Source organism: Podarcis liolepis, assembly GCF_965112155.1.
Source record: "Podarcis liolepis genome assembly, chromosome: 4".
Classification (NCBI taxonomy): Eukaryota; Metazoa; Chordata; class Lepidosauria; order Squamata; family Lacertidae; genus Podarcis; species Podarcis liolepis.
Genome location: NC_139558.1, coordinates 33,199,499 through 33,216,580, shown reverse-complemented (window position 1 = coordinate 33,216,580; position 17,082 = coordinate 33,199,499). Strand labels below are relative to the sequence as shown.

General features: G+C 41.6%; 1 protein-coding gene and 1 long non-coding RNA gene across 37 annotated transcripts in view; one reads left to right on the top strand and one right to left on the bottom strand.

The window, feature by feature from the left end:
• The window catches only part of INPP4A (inositol polyphosphate-4-phosphatase type I A), a 100,287-nt gene that overhangs the window by 4,686 nt on the left and 78,519 nt on the right, over positions 1-17,082 (bottom strand). For 12 of the 33 annotated variants that reach the window (XM_083501676.1, XM_083501653.1, XM_083501656.1 and 9 more), the window contains 6 exons: positions 15,638-15,764; positions 13,454-13,594; positions 12,289-12,386; positions 9,540-9,626; positions 8,185-8,297; positions 6,573-6,727 (listed from right to left, as the gene is read on the bottom strand). In XM_083501676.1, coding sequence (XP_083357802.1) covers positions 6,573-6,727; positions 8,185-8,297; positions 9,540-9,626; positions 12,289-12,386; positions 13,454-13,594; positions 15,638-15,764 — 721 coding nt within the window. Of the gene's footprint in view, positions 1-4,079; positions 4,385-6,572; positions 6,728-8,184; positions 8,298-9,539; positions 9,627-9,841; positions 10,316-11,125; positions 12,387-13,453; positions 13,595-15,637; positions 15,765-17,082 lie in introns of those variants that run through there. The other 21 variants (XM_083501662.1, XM_083501671.1, XM_083501675.1 and 18 more) reach the window with 4 other exon arrangements.
• LOC310706261 overlaps positions 1-17,082 on the top strand; it is a 32,651-nt gene that overhangs the window by 12,863 nt on the left and 2,706 nt on the right. The gene's annotated exons all lie outside the window — the stretch shown is intronic.

Sequence of the window (17,082 nt, the reverse complement as noted above, 5' to 3'; positions counted from 1 at the left end):
ACCAACTAATACTAGTACAATCACAATCCTTAAAAGTTTAGTACTGTTTAATTGCCTGAAAAAATACTATTTCATGTACAGCCGCCAACCATATGCTAGAAAGCCATCAATATTTAGGAATGCAACCTTCCCTCATATTTATCTACTGCAGGTTTAACCTAGGAAATTACCTATTGCAGGTTAACCTAAGAAATCTATAGTGGGCTGTGGGCTTGTGCATTCCCTTCCATTTCACCATGATTTAATGTTATGTATGCACTTGTGCTAACCAAATTTCTTCTTACCTAGGATTGGAAACCAGCTTCAAACTGTAGTTATAATGGAAGTCCGGTTAGCACATAACAACAAACCATGGTAAAAGGGAGAAGTGGGGATTTGCATGTGAAATTGTAGGAGACGATGGGGTCAATAATTCTGCTGACCTGCTCCTTAGCTATGGTTTAAAGTGGCAGAATAAAATCTATACTGGGCTGTTGGGGAACAGTCCTCTTTTGGTGTGATAGTCATTGCTACAATAGGCTATCTTAACATTTACACTCTGGTTTTGAACTCTATTGCATTTCAATACAATATTTCTGAACTCTATTTTAAAGGCCATTATTTTTCATGAAACTGAAAGTGCTGAAAAACAGCTATGTAAGGAAGCACATCATTTTGGTACACATGAATTAACTTAGACCATCAAAAGAGAACTTTCTTTGGTTCCTTTGAATATAGAAGATAACAATGGAAAATGAAAATGGTTTCATGCTAGAGCATAAGTGTTAAAGCACACAAACATAGGACTGATATGTAATTATATTTTAAACAATTAAGGACAGCAACATTTAATATGCCCCTTGTTAAACTACAACAGCATTGTTTCCAAGGTGGTGAGATTTTGAATTATAATAATTTATTCCACTATCAACATAAGGCAAGACCCAGACAAACAAGCTCTTTTGAAGTTCTGTTGATTTCAGTGGGCATATTAACAGCTGTTTCACTTTCATACTGAAATCTACTCTATGGATTGTGCACACCTTGATATGAAACTGGGATTAACTGATTTCATTAACTTAATTGTCATTGTATAATACACATTTTTATATGGCTTAATTTCACAAGTAACTGATTTTATTGTCCTTCCTCTAAAACAATGCATCGGGACTCTGAAGTACTTATTTTATCTGTAAAGGTAAAGGTACCCCTGACCATTAGGTCCTGTTGCGGATGATTCTGGGGTTGTGGCGCTCATCTCGCTTTACTAGCCGAGGGAGCCGACATACAGCTTCCAGGTCATGTGGCCAGCATGACTAAGTTGCTTCTGGCAAACCAGAGCAGCGCACGGAAATGCCGTTTACCTTCCCGCCAGAGCGGTACCTATTTATCTACTTGCACTGTGTGCTTTCGAACTGCTAGGTTGGCAGGAGCAGGGACCGAGCAACGGGAGCTCATCCCGTCACGGGGATCTGAACCGCCGACCTTCCGATCGGCAAGCCCTAGGCTCTGTGGTTTAACCCACAGCGTCACACTATCTGTAGTGACTTTAATTTACACTTGAGTGTCACTTGGATTCATTTAAAAGCACAAAAGTATTCTAGGGTGTTAAATTTGTGGCAACAATTTGCACACATTTTGATTTAGCAGTCTTGCAGAGGGAGGGTATGTATATCTATTTTGTGCACCCAGCTTACTCTGTGTACACTGATTGAAGATGTGTTTACTATCTGAAACTCATTTGGTACCATCCTGAGCTCTTGTGGATTCACAAAGCTCTGCATATTTAAGAGCTACCCCATTATCTTCAGTGCTGCAGAAGGAGAAGGCAGGATAGCTAAGCCTTACAAATATTGACTAGCCCACCCCTGCCTATGTTAATCCTTTGTGGCACACTGACAGCCTACAAGAAAAAAAAGTGAAACTGCTTCCTTGCCTGGTTGTAGTCAGCCTAACAACTGGCTACTTACCAAGAAGTGTGTGTGTGTGTGTGTTTTGAAATTATGGCTTCTGGGAAACGCATATGACCCAGATAGACATTTTTGACCCTATGCGTGTGTTTTTATTCTTGTTTGAGAGGAAAGACTCAATGCATGCAACGACAAGTTACAATGTATGTATGAAGCATTCCTCTGACAAGAAAGGCTTTAATGCTGCCGTGCGTTATGCTTACATTTCAGGGGGGTGGGGCAGATAATTATCTTGCAATGCATTCCTCACAAGACCTGTTGTTATATTGCCTGAGTAGTGTGGCTGCTGCTTCTGAGCAGATGAAACCTGCAACTGTAGAAACATTCTACAGTAATGTCTGTATAAAGCAGTCTCATGCGTCAGGAGTATTTCCCACAACAACATCACTGGGTTGCATCCAATTTTCATCCTCCTCAGACCAGATCCACTGAAATTAGTAGATATGTCTACTTTAGGTCCACTAATTTCAATAGGTCTACTCTGAGTACATAAGTGATTTTGATGTAGTGTGAAATAATGCCTGTTTACCCCAAATCACATGACTGCTTCCTACAAATGTTATTGGAGCAGGACAGGATTGAGCTACAGGAGCAGAAGCTGTCATGCTACTCTGGTAACATACAAACGGTCCATAATCAAGGCTACATCTGCTTCTTATACTAGTTGTCAAAATCGAAACAACATCTTTGTACCAGTGGGGCATAGCACAATGGAACATGGCAGTTAGAATTTGTCTCTAAGCCTACTTAACTCCTTTTAAAATCTCAAATTTACAATGGCAGTCACATGCCTGTGGAACGGACTGCCACTAGGGCAGTGGGGTTTCATCTTCCTCACGTTCCCATTCACCCCCCAAATCTGTTCTAGAGGTTCATAGACCTTCTGAAGCAGAATTGGAGAGGGAATGGGGAGTGGAAGAGAAGGGGAATTCCGTTTGTGCAATTTTGGCTGTTGCCTTTTAATTAAATTAATCCACAAAATTATAACTTTAATATTATAGCTATACAAGCTTTCTGAATGCTGATATGTGCATATTTGAACAATTAAATGTCATAACTGTAGCAATTAAGCATAATTCTCTGTTGTCCACTGAAGTATTAGAGTAATTTTCTGGGAATAGTTACTCAATTATGTTAGCATCTTTTAACTATTTTAAGTTTATTTCATCTCTTCTAACTAAAACGTTAACCATTAGCTGAAATATCTTATTAGTGCATCTTTTATGGCAATATTTAATGTCAGGATTCATTTACATATGATCGCATTCACATACACTATAAAAATATTTTCCCGAAGATTTAAATAGAATTACAGATTATTTGTAAGCTATTCTTTGCTACCCACTCTTCCCCTTTTGATACATTAAAAAAGTAGATATAGAAATAAACTGAAAGTACGGTATATTGCATGCAGTACACTGCAGTTCAAGTTAGTTCTTTTTTTAAATTGGTATAATTTGCTGCAACAGATTTAACTTTGTGGGGGGACGGGGACAAGTACATGATTCTAAGCATGGATCGCTATAATTATTTAGAGCCGCCTTCACTAAGCTAATGCCCTCTCCAGATGTTTTGGACTACAACTTCCATCAGCCCCCAACCAGCACAACCATGCTGGCAGGGGATGGTGAAACTGTAGTCTGAAACATCTGGAGCGCACTAAGTTGGCAAAGGCTGCTTTAGAGGCTATGCCTAGAAATAAAAGTAATAAGGTGCTGAGCATATTTGTTTAGCTAAACCTGTTACAAACCATCACTTTGTTTCTTCGCATATCACATAAATATGAAACGCAAGATTGACACACTTTAAGAATATACAAAAAAGATACAAATTCTTTTCTCTGGAATACAAGTTCCTTTCTCTGGAATACATGGAACATGTGAAACAAAACTGTGTGTATCTACAGAGAGAGAAAGTAAAGAGACTCCGGATTTGGATGCCTGAAAAATATTTGGTAAGAGAAACTAATCTTCAGGTTGGGTAAAATACCGAGGTAACAGGGCCGCTGTCAGACTATGTTACAAGCACTGAAAGCATTAACAGTTTAAACGTTCAATACAATTCCTTTTCATAAAATAATCTGATGTGTATTTACAAGTTTAGTACAATAGAAACACAAAATTGTAAGGCATAATAATTATTATTCTTGGCAGACGATGCTATGAGACATTCTTTGACAAATAGGTACCAGGTGGCAATAAATATTCTGGCACTTCATTGAAATTTTTGCTTCTGTTTGCTTTTAAACTCATCTTCACTTGCAACGTAATTTAGCCACCAAGTAGGCAATGCTCAGAAATAGCCACACAATCAGTAAATTGGGGCTTAGAGCTAGTAAAGGAATAGAGTAGAGAAGATTGGGGTCTAGCCTGAAATCCCGGATGGGCACCAGGCCACACAAGTTCTTCTGCGTGACTACCTCCCGTGTTCCAATACTGTGAAAAGGAAGAAGTTCAGGGAGAAAGGAAAGTAAAGAAAGAAACACACACAGACATGCAATGGACGTACCAAAAGGAAATAAAAGTGGCAAAATAAAACAGAATCAAATCAAGAAGAGGAGAAAAAGAAACACCAAAGAAGCCACAACAGAAAATAGAACGTGTTAGGTTAAAGAATAGGGAGGTGTGCCAATTTTAAATCATAATAATAATAATAAAAGGCACAATTACAGAATAAAGGAGAGAGAAAGAGAATAAAAAGAGAAAATAAGAAAGAATACTGTAATCTACTGAAAATAAATACATGTAGGTTGAACAAGAATGGTTTTCCATGTTCATTTTCTCATTTGGCCAAGCAATGTTTCCATGCTGCTCTGCCATGCTTCCACATGCTGCAAAGGAAGGGAGCTCTGAAAAGCAAAACTGAACATGAATAACCATTATAGCATTTGACCCTTTCAAAAATTCTTCAATGTGAGTTGTACCATATTAGTTCAATAACCTAGCTATTAAAGGTACTGGTGTTAAAAATTACTTAGCTCCAAAGCAGGTTAGTTTAAAAAATGATTTTTAAAAAGTCATCAAACAAACATAAATCCACCATAATGAGCAAGGCAAATTGGCCTCCTACTCAGTGAGCAACACCGGGGCAAGGCTGGTTCAGGGAAGGTGGCATAAGCAGCACCCCGGACAATCACCCTGGAAAGCCCCCCCCCCCCTTCGCGCTACGCCCCTGACTGCCTCTGTCCAATTTCTGAGGATTCCTCCTTCCACCTCAGTCCCCTACACCACAGCATACCAACCCTTATGTGAAGTTCTTCATGGGGCTCTTGAAGGATGGGAGTGGGGTGATAACCTTCCACTTTTTACCCTTCTCCCAGCATTTCTCTGGGTCCAGCCCTAATGTTGTTGTTTTCCTAAATGTTAAATGTACTTAACATAAATGACATGGCTTTTCTCTCCCAGACCAGAATTGGGTAAACAATCAGGTGCATTCAATGAGACTTTAAAATAATGAACAATGACTATATTGTACCCACTTTTATTAAAAATGTCCATATCTATTAAAAATGTAGTTAGTATTATCAGAAGGACACCAATTAAATATTATGAATGAGGCTGGGAACGCATTTGAGCATATATATTTCTGTCTCTTTCTCTCTTATATATGTTAATGTTTTCTTAACCAGGATGCTGGTTTAATCATAGCCCAGGTTTAAGGTGATTCCCCTTTATGGAATAAAAGACTCCATGGCAAATTCAGAAAGCAATATTGCTGAAGTAAAAAGGTAACATAAAAAGTAGACCATTGAAGATTTAGAAAGGATCAAATAGCAAAAACATACAGAAAGGATAAGAGAATTGAACACTTTTGAGAATTTGGTGAGAAGACACACAGTACAGTACATTCAGCGAAAGTGAATGTTGAGAACAGGACTCCACGGTAGTGCTGAAAACACCAATAAAGACTAAAACTGGATTTCTTATCCTTTCTTTTTTGGTATGTAAAATTGGAGCTTTCGGGTAGTGCTTGAAACAATGTATTGAACAGTAAACAGATTGCTTACATTTTAAAAACAATAGAATTTTCAAGTATGTCTGCAGCTTCAGAAAACAGGAGTTAAACTGATATGACCACAGAACACTGACAGGTTGTGATGGGTTCTGATTGCTGCATCATGAAACATTCAAAATGACAATTTGCTGAAGTATTGCTTGAGGAATAAGCATAGCAAAACAATGCAACCTGCAGATGTGTATCCTTCACAGAACAGGTAAACCATACAGATCACCTCTAAGCAAAAATGGCAAGACGACAACTGAGGCAATCCTACAATTACAAAGCTTTCAAATTGGTAGAGCAGAAAAGACTTGCATGCTGTGCAATACTTTTCTTTACATCTCAATTATTCAATAAACTGCTGAAAACTATACAAAATATTTTCCTCTTTTAGAAGATTTTTTTAAAAAAATACACATACAAATATGACAGGTCTCTTTATCTCAAAAAATACTGAGTGAGGTTCAAAGTACTTCAGGAAACTGTAGGCTGTGCAATTTATCTTTCCTGATAGTTATATTTGTTATATAACTATCCCCATCAAAGATGGTTGAAAACCACCCATCTGCAGTTTACATGGCTCCAGGGTTAGGAACAAGAGGCCAGCGAGCAGACGGTCCTTACCTTCTCATGCATTCCAGGGCTTGTGTGAAGACCTGTGGAGCCATTCCATGTTCATGCTGCAATATTAGACACTGCTCTAGAGTCACTGACATGGCAGTCCTATCCTTGGCACTTTTACAGCTTGTAAACCGAACACCATTGAGTCTGCGGCAAATCTAGAAAACGACACTATCTATTAGCTTCATTGTAATGTTTCAGTGTAATGTAATATCCCCACATTTGGGAGCAATAAGGGGACCCAAGGCTGGGAAAGGTTGCCCTAAGATGGGGAAGGGGACCATGTGGCCCTTCAGTTATTATTGGGCTAAAACTCCCATTAGCTCCAGCCACCATGGGCATTGGTCAAGGATGACCAATTCACTACACACCTTTAGGTGCCAGGCAAAAATGTTCCTCTTTAATCAGGCCTTTGGCTGAGTGACATTCAATGCCCTTGTAAAATGTGTTGGTGGAATCATTAAGTTGTTTTTATTTTGATAGTGTATTTCATGTTTTTATGTTGTGATTTTATCCTGTCAACTGCCCTGAGACAAATTTTAATAATAATAATAATAATGAAGAAGAAACACTAGTCCAGCAACTTCGAGAGAATCACAGATACCCCATTTCAGCATTAAGTGGGCTATATACCAGCAGGTGAAGAGAAAACAAAGTGGCATTTACTAGTATCTCAGTGCTGTAAATGAACTTTTGGAGGTGGTTGTCCACCTCTGTTCATTTTGTCTGGATGTTTCTGTCCTCTTATCCTACTTCAATGGCACACTGACAAATAAATATCACATAGCAAACATGGTGGTACACAGGAGATTCTGCCAGTAGGCATGGTTTTTCATGGCCATGCACCCTGGGAAGGAAAGTGATCAGCCTTTGCAAGGACAGTGGACTTAGTAAGGTTACAAACCATCCCATCCTCCAAATGAGCAACAAGTACCGTATTTTTCGCCCTATAGGACGCACTGTCCCATAAGGCGCACCTAGTTTTTTTGGGGGGAAATAAAGGGGAAAAATTATTCCCCCCCCCCAGGCGCGGGCTGGGGCGGGGGAGGCCCGAGCTTCCCCCGACCCCAGCCCCCAAACAGGCAGCTCTCTGCAAGCTGTGGGAGCCCAGCGCTGGCTCCCGCTACTTGCGGAGAGGTCCACGAAGCCTGGGCGCGCTGCTCTCAGCGCACGCAGGCTTCGGCATGCCGGCAACTCTCCGCAAGCAGCGGGAGCGCTCCCGCTGCTTGCGGACAGGTCCGCGAAGCCTGGAGAGCGAGAGGGGTCGGTGCGCACCGACACCTCTCACTCTCCAGGCTTCAGCGAAAGCCTGCATTCGCCCCATAGGACGCACACACATTTCCCCTTCATTTTTGGAGGGGAAAAAGTGCGTCCTATAGGGCGAAAAATACGGTAATTCCCTTTCCCCTTCAACATCCTTGGAGACCAAACCCATCTTCCTGGACAAGCCACCCACCTCACTCCATGCTGCACACCAAGCCAGCAGAAGCTCATAAGGGGTGGGCAGAGGCAGTGGTGTCATTCTGGCAGGGCAGGGCAGTAAAAAGGTAAACATGGTGACCTGCACAAACATCACATATCCATCAAATGTTTGTAGAATAAGAATAATAAATACCTCAGCAGCTTGCCAAAGAATATCAACATTCTTATTTTTCCTTGCATGTACATTCTGTCCAAGAAACCGTAACAGTTCAGGCAGGCACGTTTGACTACGAGATCGAGGTAGACCTTAAATGAAATAAAGAAAGTGTAAGCATTCCCCATTCTCTGTGGTCAGACATGAGAGAAAGGTTTATCAGCACATGCAGATTTATTCAGGCTGAACTATACGTTTTATTCCTTTCTCCTATTTTTGTGCAGTACCTTAGAAAATTTGTAGAAATGAGCCCCCTAAGCTAAATTTGTCACTGAACAGTGTGGTCACACGGCATTTTGTACCCCAGAAATTTAGAATCTGTGTACTAATCTGGGAAACTAGATCAAGTAACTGTCTACATGTCACATATTAAAAATTGTCATTTGTTTCGGTTAGGGCTACACTATGTGATCAGCTAAAAAATCTGTTGAATTGACTAAAAAGTACCCCTAATTAATCAGTCAGCAGATTTTTTTTTCAAAAATAGATTTTTAATGCAAGTACTTAGGAAAGCTGCAAACAGCAAGCACCTTTCATAAGTTGCCTGCCACAATGCATGTTGTAAGTATGCCTCTTGGTTCTGAAGTATTGTTTTACCCGCATGCAAATTTATATTGAAAGACTAAGCTTCCTTTGATAAGTGATCACCATTTCCTTAGAAAGCAATCCTATAGACCCTGGAAGAGTTTCAGGATAGAGCAAATCTGCCTCCTTGAGTCAAGAGGGAGGGTCACAGGCAGAGAAGATCATCTGCCCTTGCAAGTCTCTCCATTGTGTTTCAATGGGATGGGGTGGGGGGAAAGACACCAAGCTGACAAGGAAGAAAAACACCAGCAAGGCTTTGGATCTGGCAGTTTCTCCTCCTGGAATTTACACTTCCCAGTCCATCTGCCCTCCTCCCTTTGGAATGGTCTATTAATCAGGTTCCTTGAAACTTAAGACGACCATATGGATGGCTTTTAAAAAGAATAGACAAATTCATGGAGGCTATAAGACTATCAGTGGCTAGTAGCTATGATGGTTATGCTCTGCAGTCAGAGGCCGTATACTGCTGAATACCAATTGCCAGAAATGACAGGAGGGGAGAGGGCTCTTGTGCTCAGGTCCTCCTCCTTGGTTTTCCACAGGCATCTGGTTGGCCACCACGAGAACAAGATGCTGGACTAGCTGGGCCACTGGCCGGATCCAGCAGCCTCTTCTTATGGAGGAGTAGCCAAGACAGAATGGGGCCTTTGGGCCAAAAAAAATAGATCCACACCCCTTCGGTTCTATTTTAAACAGCAACTATATTCCTTTGCTATGACTAACTCAACGGTAGAATCTAGGAAACATACCTGTACTTGGTCCTGCTAACAACAATTCAACCTCAGTTGTCTCAGCTGGCCCTTCTTCTCTTAATTGGCTCTTGGGACATGACCTCACTTGAATATATTGAAAAACCATCTCATTTGACTCTTATCTGCTCTTTCATTGTAAGACATAGCTATATCACTCTCTATTAAGGTGCTCCCAGGTGGGCCTTTATGGTGGAACCAATACCACTTGTGCACACAAGTTCTTCACACCGTCCATACTACATCATCGTAATCAAAATGCCAGTCTGTCATATTTTTATACAGTTAATCATAATTAACTGTATACAGTTAATCATAATTTCCTCTTACTGTGGAAGAACTCTTAAATAAAAATAATCAATTACGCATCCACTATCATTGGTCAGGTGCAAGTTTGTTTGTACTTTCTTTGGGTGGATGATTTGTCACGTGCATCAGTGGGTACTCCCTGTTGCCACACCCCTACTCCCATTTTCTCCTCAACTGTACCTATTTTGTTTCTGGCAGTTCTGGCAGGAGGCCTGTTTCCATTGATTACTGCATGCTGAAGGCATGCAGGAATTTCAACAACCTAGTTGGGTAGAGCTAGCAGATCACCTAGGAGACACCTACGTACATCATGACTTCTTTAAAAATAATAATAATATGGGTGTTTTCCACAATATCTCTATCAGAATTTCAGTACAGCTAAATAGCTATTTTGCACAAAACCTCTGTATTGGGTTGTTGTTTTTTTGTAGGGAAATAGGTGTTGCTCCCCACAAATTCACAAGCCACTACAGTGGTACCCCGCAAGACGAATGCCTCACAAGACGGAAAACCCGCAAGACGAAAGGGTTTTCTGTTTTGGAGGCGCTTCGCAAGACGAATTTCCCTATGGGCTTGCATTGCAAGACGAAAGCCCATAGGGAAATGCTGGCAGTCGGGAGCAAAGACTTTCGCCCACAGCCGGCCTTCAGAAGAGGACCTCTTCTGAAGGCCGGCGGGGGGCAAAAGTCTTTGCTCCCCCCCGCCTGCCTTCCCCCCCCCGCCTGCCCCGGGCGATCTTAAAATGCTGGCGGGTGGGAGCGAAGCGTTCGCTGCCGACCCCCAGCATTTTAAAATCTCCCCGGGACACGGGGAGATTTTAAAATGCTGGGGGTCGGCAGCGAACGCTTCGCTCCCGACCCCCAGCATTTTAAAATCTCCCCGGGACAGCGGAGGCTTCGCTCCCGCCCGCCAGCATTTTAAAATCGCCCCGGGACAGCAGGGGCTTTTAAAATGCTGGCGGTCGGCAGCAAAGCCCTCCTGTCCCCAGTGCTTGCGGGGCGGGAGGTGGGAAGAAGGGCTTTTCTTCCCAGCGCCAGCCTTCAGAACAGCCTTCTGAAGGCTGGGGGTGGGAAGAAAAGCCCTTGTTTCCCCCCCCCCCCCAGCCTTCAGAAGAGGTCGGGGGACAGACTGTCCCCGGACCTGGTCTGAAGGCGGTTTCCCTAGGAACGCATTAATTGATTTTCAATGCATTCCTATGGGAAACCGTGCTTCGCAAGACGAAAAACTCGCAAGAAGAAAAAACTTGCGGAACGAATTAATTTCGTCTTGCGAGGCACCACTGTATCTTGCTCATTGTGAAACATGATAACTAGGGCCTGGTACTGATGGCTCAATCCTCCTTTACTGTGCTTGCCACACACATATCTTGACTATTATATAATATTCACCCATTTAATTTTGATCCCCCCCTTCTTTTCAAATTTGAATGTCCAATTGCATCTTATTAATTACCAGTATGTGATTGGTATCCATGATATAATTTAAGTTCAGGGACAGAAAAATACTAAATTCTCTTATGGGTTTATCAGACAATGACTGCCAAATTGCTTCTGTATACTCACTTTTTAAACAGAATCTTATAACTCAGTTTTCATCATGCTAATTTTATACTCCAGTACTTCTACTTTATTATATATATATATGAGATCATTCTGTTGAGCAAATTGGTTCTGTTATACTAGGCATAATATTATCTGTGCAGACTGCGTTGCGCCCGCTTCATGTTGCATCTTTTTGCGTTACGTCCTGCTGCAACCCGGAAGTACCGGAACGGGTTACTTCCGGGTTTTGCCGCATGCGCAGAAGCACTAAATTGCTCCACGCACTTGCGCAGACACAGCACTTCGAGTTGTGGGCATTTCACGTTATGAACGGGCCTCTGGAACGGATCCCGTCCGTAACACGAGGTACCACTGTACTACTGCCAGGCTAAAAATGAAGATGACAAAAAGTGTTAAAGATAAAAGGCACCCATGCCTAACTGTCTCTCTTCAGAAGTATATCAATATAAAAATGTCCTTTTATTTACATACTTCTTTATTTATTTATTTATTTAGCTTTTGCATCTTTATAGGAAAGTCATGATCTAATGGCCAAATTTATCTCCAATGTAATTTCCTCCAAACTGTGTCACTTTGTCAGATACTTTTGAGAATCTAAAAAGGACAACTGGTCTCATTGGAGTGGGGAGGGCTGATTTTACATTCCACATAGATCAGTGAGTCACCGGGGAGAGGCTGTTGAGAGGCAAGTAGCGGGTGGCAGGTGTGTGAGAGTTTGCACTCCTTGTCAACATGTTCCTTTTGCTCTTAAAATCATCTCCTGCCCCAACCCTTCATTTTATCTGATTGGTTTATGGATTACTACAGTGAGTGACTGTGGCTGTTGTTTAACTTAAATTTAAGCATATTAGATATGAATATTTCTTAGGCACACTTACAGTCTTCAGGCAAAACTTCTTTGAACTGCTCAAAGTAGGAATTCAACCGCACTAAGCTTTCCATGTTAATCACTTCTTGTAAAGAGGTGTCTCCAAACCTTAAAAAATCAAAGAAGCCACCTTAGCACAAATAAGGTTTCTCTCTCTCATTCACACACATCCTTTCCAAACAAAGAAAGCTAGGAGAACAGCTTCAAGATTTAATGCTGAAAATGTTATTGAAGACTCTCCTTAAGTGTATGACAGACAGTGTGTAAACTACAAATGATCACTCAAATTTAGGTACTAATGAAGAGGGGTGATAGGACTAAATTATCAAGGGTACAGCTGATCAACTTAACAACTTACAGCTACTTTCACATAAACCAAGCATGTCCAAAGTCCGTTTCGGGGGCCTAATTCAGTCTAATTTGGCCCTCACGCATGTTCAGATCATCAAATCTGGCCCTCTTTGAAAAAAGTTTGGGCACCCCTGGACAGAGCCAAAGACCAAGGCTTGTCTGAAGCAAACCATAGTTAACAATAACCACAGTGTGCCAGTTCTGGCACGCTGTGCTTAAGGGAAGCTTTTAAACTCCTTTCAGCTGCGCTGGAGAAGTGAAGATGGAAGGACCATGCAAACTTGAGACTTGTTATGGCTCATTTACATCACACTAAACCATCCCAAACTCTTACATTCTAAGGGCCATCAAAGCAACCGCATTGGCACAATAGTTAAGGCAATTTAAATATGACAAGCATTGGATGCTATTGCAGCAAAGTAACCCATGAGAACAGGATTCTGATTAAGTCAAAAGGTAGTAAAAGACCTTACACATTATACAGCAGATGATATATAAAAACATAATACAACATGTATTATGTTTTTATATATGTGCTGGAAGCTGCCCAGGGTGACTGAGGAAACCGAGCCAGATGAGCGGGGTATAAATAATAAAATTGTTGTTGTTGTTACTATGAAAGTGAACAACCACCTGAGCAACTGAAATCTGCCAATGTTTTAAACTCAGTGTCGCCCAACCTATTCCTGAGCCTTTATTTGGATAACCAAGTTGTAGGGAACTGGATTTTACTAGTAAATTAACTTAATATAGTCCCAGGAGGACTGATGATTTAATCCAACTTTGGCTAAGTGTGCTATGTTTTAAAAATAGAGTATATATACTTCTCTGCTAAGGTTTGTTGTTCATTTATCCCCACATTGAAGAGAACGGGCTGAACTCTCAGTAACATGCCACTCTGAATTTCACGGGGCAGTGCATCAAACAAGGTGCTTGGCAGCGGAATTCTCACATTGAACCCATCCCTAAATCAGGGCAAGAAAAACGAAGTTAAACAAGCAATGCAAATCATAAAGCATTTAAAAATAACATTCTTTTGAGGCTGAGGAATGTAGTGCTGCACCAGAACTTGCAAGTCTACTCAGAAATCATTATTAAATTATTATTATTATTATTATTAATTGAATTTATATATTGCCCTATACCTGGTGGTCTCAGGGCAGTACTGTATATACTGTATGTTTAAATTGTCTTTTCTTGCCCTGCCAAACAGCTTTTTGTAAAGGCTGTTATTTCTTTCAGCACTCAATAATTAATGCACCTCAGGGAAAGTAAATGGGTTTTCAGGGTGCCTCACTTGGTACAACTTTGTGTGACAACTGAATTTATAACTGGTGATTCTTAACATGTAGGTGAGGAGTAAAACTCAAATGGGCTCAGCTGGTCTCCTCATAATGTTCTCTTGTTATACCATCAGTGAAATCCATCTTCCGTCAGTCCTGTTTCTAGAATAAGTGGATTTAGCTCAAAGAAGAAAAACTTCAACTTATTCTGTGGATGCTGTGATTCCTGTACTCCCCCATGGACTCCCCTAAAGGAAGATTGGTTGGAACATAGGAAGTTGTCTTATACGACGTCAGGCCATTGCTCAGTATTGTCTATGCTGATTGGTGGCAGCTCTCCAAGGCTTAAGGCAACATTCCTAGCCCTAGCTGGTGATGGTGAGGATTGAACCTGGGACATTCTGCATGTAAAGCAAATGCTCCAACCACTGAGCTCTGGCTTACCCCTAAGCCACAGCTGATATTAAATCTCTACAAGCACCATCCTTTAGACAGGTTCTGAACTTTAATTACAAGCCCAAGAGTAAAGTCTGCATATCAGGCCATAATAGTGAAGGAAAATCTTTATGTAAATGTGAACTGTACTGAACTGAAGACAGAATTCAAATAGTTAGGTGCAAAGCTAACTAGATTCCCCACCCGGACACTTCCTGAATATAGATGGATGAGGGAGCAGAATCACAAAAACAGGCTCTCCTGATCTGTGTGCTCTTATTTTAAGGTCAGAATAGAGTTCCTGCTCATACAACTGTATGTGCACTGGGTTCTCTTCATGTGATCAGGAACCCTGAAAGCAGGGGTTCTGATAGTATTTAGAGCAGATCTTTCCAAATTGTGTGTCTTCAGTGTGTAGGTATGCCGTGCGAGTTAGTTTAACCTCTGTTTGCTACTAAAACTGAATTACCTTGTTGCCAATTTGTGCATGTCTAAAAATTGTGTCACCAACATAAAATGTCTGGAAAGCTCTGATTTAGAGGGCAATAATAATAGTTGACTTTTGTATAGCACTTTCAAATGTTCAAAGCGCTTTACCTGCATTATCCAGCTGTAATCCTAACAACCACCCTGTAAGGTAAGTTATGTATAGCTATACACACAGGGCCTCTATGCTTACCTTTTAAAAAAGAGAAAAGTATATGCATAGAACAAGAGTGGGACTTGCTCCCACCTTTCCCCATAGTTATTCTATATTGATTAGTCACCCAAAGAAGGCTAATAGCTTCCACTTTCAGGGAATGGAACAGAAAGGATTGTTTTTAGACCACATCTGCAGTATTTTGAATGAAAAGAGAAGACCAATCACAAAGGCAAGAACAAAATAATTGCATTCTGGAGTATGAAATGGCCACTTCATATTCTTATGAATATGAACATTCTGTGCCCATGTTGAAGAACTTGACTTTTCTCCTCAAAATAATATTAAGCAGGTCAGTTTTGTGTCACACTTTGTATATCTTGTTAACAAATGTATGGGTTAAACACCACACCAAAGATAATCTCTGAGATATTTTTTTTTAAATAATGGAAATATAGCCTAATTTAGTTAAGCAGGTCAAGGTTAAAGGTTTAGGGCCATTCCATAAAACCAGCTCAAAAAGTATTTCTATATTGGATCACTATGCATTTGCCCAGGTCTTTACTTTTCTCTGTGCCATTCAAGTGTCCTAGCTGCAGCAAAACGTGCTTTCACTTCTCTTTCCCCTTTCCCCTGCCCTTTTTCTTTACCGATTTCCTGTAATGACTGGTAGCATGTCAGCAGATGCATTTGAGGTGGCCTGAGTTACTTTAAACGTTACATTCCTCAAGTCCATTATCCCAACACTCATATCCTCTAGCATTGCCAGCTCTTCACCTAAACAAAGAAAAGATGAATGGGATTATAAGTAGTCATACTTTAAATATATATAAAAAAGCTATTGGCAACTGACTTGAATTCAGACACCCTAGTATCAAAAAGAAAATGTGTTTTGTAACATATGTGATTTCCTGATTTTACACAACCCCACGTGAAATGACTCCTGAATCCTCTCGACCTCAGCTGGGTTGCAAAAATTAATACACTTTAATTACAGGTTGAAAATGTGCCACATGTGTTTCGCTGAAGACAGAAATCAATGCATTTACAGATGTGCCGATATACTTAAATGTACAGCTCACAAAATTGTGGCTCATCAAAATAATAATTTTGCAGACATGGTTTTTAAGCATGAAATTTTGGCAGAAACACAAAAAACAGGGATATTTAAGCTTTACAATTTTGAGTTTGAAATTTTATTTTGAAAAGGTCTGTCCCCCGACCTCTTCTGAAGGCTGGGGGGGGGGGACAAGGGCTTTTCTTCCCACCGCCAGCCTTCAGAAGGCTGTTCTGAAGGCTGGCGGTGGGAAGAAAAGCCCTTTTCCCCACCTCCCGCCCCGCAAGCTCCGGGGACAGGAGGGCTTTGCTGCCGACCGCCAGCATTTTAAAAGCCCCCGCTGTCCCAGGGCGATTTTAAAATGCTGGCGGGTGGCAGCGAAGCCTCCGCTGTCCCGGGGCGATTTTAAAATGCTGGCGGGTGGCAGCGAAGCCTCCGCTGTCCCAGGGCGATTTTTAAATGCTGGTGGGTGGCAGCGAAGGCTTCGCTGCCGCCCACCAGCATTTTAAGATCGCCCGGGACAGCGGAGAAGTCTCCGCTGTCCCGGGAAGGCAGGCGCGGGGGAGCAAAGACTTTTGCCCCCCACCGGCCTTCAGAAGAGGTCCAGGACCTCTTCTGAAGGCCGACGGGGGGCAAAAGTCTTTGCTCCCCCCCGCCTGCCTTCAAAAGCCCGCCAGCATTTTAAGATCGCCCGGGAAGGCAGGCGGGGGGGAGCAAAGACTTTTGCCCCCCGGCGGCCTTCAGAAGAGGTCCAGGACCTCTTCTGAAGGCCGGCAGTGGGCGAAAGTCTTTGCTCCCGACGCCAGCATTTTAAAAGAGGTCCCCGGAGATTTCCCTATGGGCTTTCTTCTTGCGAAGCAAGCCCATAGGGAAATTCGTCTTGCGGAACGACTCAAAAACGGAAAACTCTTTCGTCTTGCGAGTTTTTCGTTTTGCGAGGCGTTCGTCTTGCGAGGCACCACTGTAGTTGCTTCATAAAAACCAAAAGCTGGTTGCTCGGTATTCTGTATTTCGACCAAGGTCATCACACATCTATTT